Source organism: Echinops telfairi, unplaced genomic scaffold, assembly GCF_000313985.2.
Source record: "Echinops telfairi isolate 266 unplaced genomic scaffold, ASM31398v2 ScPeMD7_18;HRSCAF=68, whole genome shotgun sequence".
NCBI lineage: Eukaryota > Metazoa > Chordata > Mammalia > Afrosoricida > Tenrecidae > Echinops > Echinops telfairi.
Window position 1 is genome coordinate 85,098,965 of NW_022103915.1, and position 4,113 is coordinate 85,103,077.

A 4,113-nucleotide genomic window follows, 5' to 3' on the forward strand; every position below is an offset into this window, starting at 1 on the left:
TTGTAGCTAGCAGCCAGACCCCGAACCCCTATCCCATCAGGGCGCCTAGTGGTCGTAAGAGGGACCTATGCTTAGGCTGAAGAGGTGGTGGCCCCAGGAAACCAAGGGAACTGTGACTACCCTTGAGTTCCACAAGGAGATGGGCCCGGTGCCTGCTGGCACCGGGGTCATAGAGAGGCACTGGGCTGGAGGAGGCTTCTGGTTCCACTTGAGATTTTGTAGCTGTGACCTGGAGCTGACCGAGAGGACACTGGCGCCCACGGCAGCTCCATCCCTGTGAAGGAGGAGGGCCTGAGTTGTGGCTGGAAGGGTTTGCCTTTCAGACCCCCGGGGGAACCTTAGAGGTGTTTGGGGCTGGAAATCCCCACACCTGGGTGAGCCACTTGCCTTGGTCTTGGTTGGGATCATGGTGCTGTGGTCTCAGGTGTGTGCCCTCCTGTTAGTGTTCATGGCTTGAAGAAAGGGGCTCTGGCAGCTTTGGGAAGCTGCTGACATGGAGTAGTGCCCTGGGGCGTCCAAGCATCCCACCTCCTCCTGTCTTCTAGGTGTGGGTTTGAGAAGCTACTCTCCTTGATTGAGTGTCTGGACTTGTGGGGACAGAACTCATCCCTCCTGACCTCATTCTCACCTCCTGATGGTGGGAATATAAAGTCCTGCTAGGGGGTGGGCAGAGTGGGGAGGGAGGGAAAAATGAGGAGCTGATACCAAGGGCTCAAGTAGAAAGCAAATGTTTTGAGAATGATGATGGCAACAAATGTACACATGTGCTTGACATACAATGGATGGATGGATGGATTGTGATGAGTTGTATAAGCCCCCAATAAAATGATTTAAAAAAAAACAAAGTCCTGCTTGGGCCACCTTCCCTGTTCCCTTTCCCCCCTGCTTCTAGACTGGGCTCTGTGGCAGCTGGGGTGGTGGAGCAGTGGGCGGTTCCCAACTACGGCTCTGGAGGACATGGCACACTTCCAACCGAAATCCGGTCTGAGGGCAGAGCAAAGGGCGGTGGTCCAGGAGAGCGAGCAACAGTAGGGAGGGCCTTGGGGACATTTGCTCTGTGGTCCCCCAAATGCCAAATACCAAATGTCAACTACAGACCGTCACCACCCATGTGCATGGACCTCGTGCTGCGAGTGGCCCAGCCATGTGGCGTGAAAACAGAAGAGCAGCAGCCCGGTGTAGAACTGGGTTTGCCTGGCCCATAGCACAGCCCGGGAAATGGACAGGTTCAGAGCCGCCTCAGAAGAGGTGGCTGTAAGTAGCCTGCTGCGTCAGGCTCTCTGGACGAATGTGGACGACCCCAGGGGAACCCAGTCACAGAGAAGCACAGCCTTTGCTCTTGCAAATCACTTTTAATGAAGCCGCGGCAGCGGACTATACGGCATGACTCAGATACACAGCCGAGCAGCGTCTAGATAATGAGATTCCTGCCCCCACTCCTTGGAGGAAGAGTAATAAGTACTTTTTTATGAATACTATTAAGAAAAGGGGAAAATCCAAACAAAAACGCCATGAAACATTTTCTAGAAGACAGGGTCCAAGAGAATCCGGAGGGGGGGGGGGGGGGCGGACAGGGGACGGGGACTTATCACCAGAAGCATCAGAAGCAGTCTCGGGAGAGGGGTCTCTCCAGCCTGACGAGGTGGCTGCAGCCCCTGCCCTGGCCATGCATGTGGGGCTGTGAGAGCAGCAATCAGAACACAAAGGGGCCTGCAGGGCATGTGGACGCTCTCCAGCATCACGACCCCACTGTTGGGGAGGATCCAGTGGGTGGTGTTGCCAGTGGGAGCCTTCTGGTCCACGGGAGGCAGAGAGTTCAATCTTGAAGAGGGAGGGAGAGGATGGGTGATGAGGAGGAGTAAGAACACCGGGTCTCCGACAGTCTTGGTGACCTGGGAAGAGGAAGAACAGGGGTCAAGCTAGGTACCGAAGAGGACACAAAACTGTGAAGGGCTGGGATGGCGCTGCAGCACCTTGGGGCTGTCTATGCCCCATAGACTTCCTTTTACAGAACGCTAGGAGCAGATGGGGCTAGGGATGGAGTAGAGGCCCTCGCCATTGCCCTCGGGACCCTGGGGTGTGGGTGGGGGGAAGCCTGTGGAGCCAGGACTGGGGCACAGTAGGAGTCTGTCTGCTCATGACTGAGTTGAGAGACACCCTGGGGCAAGAGGTGGAGCAAAGGGACAGGGGCCTCCCCAGACCCTGTCTGGAGAGAGACACCATAGAAGAGCCCAGGGCTTAAATTTCTTGTTTTCCCCCATCCAGGGCCTTTGATGTGGCTTGGTCTCGGTTTCTTCACTTGCCAAATGGGGATGGTAACCACTATTCTTCCCATGTGTCAGGGGAGCCATGGCTCGGCTGAGGCGACAGGAGTGAGTGCACTGCATTGGAAAAATGTGTTGTGCCCTTGCTGTGCACGAGAGAACTTCTCACAGGAAGAACTGGAGGAATTTGGGGGCCCCGACTTGGGACTTGAACACAAGACCCTGGGGGTAGGTAGGCTTGGCTTCCGGATTTTGAGACTCATTCAAGACCCTCCCCCAGACCCTCCACTCAATTCCTAGCCAACACGTCCACTTACCTCATCGAGACCAGAGTCGCAGCGTCATGAGCAGGTTAAATCCAGCTACTTTCAGGAGAAGGATCCGAAACCCAATCACGGATAAGTTTTGAAAGTTTAGATGCATATCTGTAAGACCAAAAGAAGGCGAAACGGTTACAGGCATGTAGACCTATGACACACCGATGGCTTTCCCCAGTGCCAGGTTGGGGGTGGGGTGGGATGGTGGGGAGGGGGACCCCAGCTCCTGGGTGTGCCTCTTCCTCAGTGCCTCTGTGCACTCCCTTAGTGGTTTGTTTCCCTCCTGCTCAACAGTTGTTCATCTCAAAAGAACACTGCCTCCTGGAGGGATCCTTATTTTCCCGAGTGGGGTGGGGTGAGGTATGGGCTCTGAATGTATCTTTGCTCTATCCCTCAGTCTGGACCCTTTAGTAAGCATCTAGTGGCTAAGCCACCGGAAGGATGCTTCCTTAGAAAAGCTCAAAGGGAAAGAAAAGGGCTCAGGGTAGGTAGTGTGAAGGGGCTGGGGGAGCACCTGAGAGACACCGTCATGGCCCCTGTAACTCCCATAACTTTCTTGAAATAAGGCAAAGAACCCTGGATTTGGAGAGCCGATGGCCTCGGGAGATTAATTTTAAAGTTGCACATACAATAAACCCAATAAGTCCTATGCCATCGAGTCGATTCTGACTCATAGCGACGACCCCTTGTAGGACAGAATAAAACTGCCCGATTGGGTTTCTGAGGCTGCAAATCTTTAAGGGAGCAAGCAGCACAGTCTTTCTCGCATGGAGCCTTGGGCGGGATGGGAGGAGGCGCCCAATACTTAACCTACAGGACCCCAGGCTCCCAGTAGGTAATAGAGCCTCATTTCATAGATGGGTCAGCCAGAAGTTCCCCTGGTTCCCCTGCCCGTGGAGTACCGAGAGGAACGGAGAGACCCGGGTACCAGTCATCTCTCTGGTCCACTTAGAGACTCATCCTCAAAGTACTTAGAATGGAAAAGAAAATGAGGGCTGGTGAGAAAGAAAACTGCTTGAGAACTCAAGAAAGACCCCAGCCAAGGCCGAGCAGGACTGAGCTGCTGTTCTCATCCCCCATAACTCTAGGCTCAGACCCGCTACCTCCTTCCACCTCCCCTATTCAGTCAGAGTTATTCTGGATTTATAGCCCCCGCCTTGTATGAAGCCAAGCCAGATGCTTCTCTTACCTGTTTCAAAGCTTTTCTCTACCAGCTTGGCATCACAGACAATCCCTAAAAACAGAAGCAAAGACATTCCTTAGAATCCAGAGCTTGGCTAAGGCTGCCCCACCCCAGCCCCTGGCATAGTGTATGGGCACAGTGAATGGTTGTTGAATGAGTGAATGATGTTAGGAGCGGGAGAGGTCTAATGGAAGAGAGAGAGAGAGAGAGAGAGAGAGAAAGAGAGAGAGAGAGAGAGGGAGAGAGAGAGAGAGAAGTTCTCATCTCTCTTGTAAAAAGGCCATACCTCCAAGAAGCAACACCAGGCTTCTGATTGACAGGTTGGACGCCACTTCTAAATCCATAGAAG

At 53.8% G+C, this 4,113-nt stretch overlaps 1 protein-coding gene across 1 annotated transcript in view; it reads right to left on the bottom strand.

Annotated features, from left to right (window-relative positions):
- Positions 1-1,579: 1,579 nt before the first annotated feature.
- The window catches only part of LOC101655499 (T cell receptor alpha chain MC.7.G5-like), a 673,376-nt gene continuing 670,842 nt past the window's right edge, over positions 1,580-4,113 (bottom strand). The window contains exons 6-8 of the mRNA XM_045288152.1: positions 3,771-3,815; positions 2,582-2,689; positions 1,580-1,892 (exon numbers count right to left, since the gene is read on the bottom strand). Of these exons, the coding sequence (XP_045144087.1) occupies positions 2,583-2,689; positions 3,771-3,815 (152 nt within the window). The 3' untranslated portion in view covers positions 1,580-1,892; position 2,582. The remainder of the gene's footprint in view (positions 1,893-2,581; positions 2,690-3,770; positions 3,816-4,113) is intronic.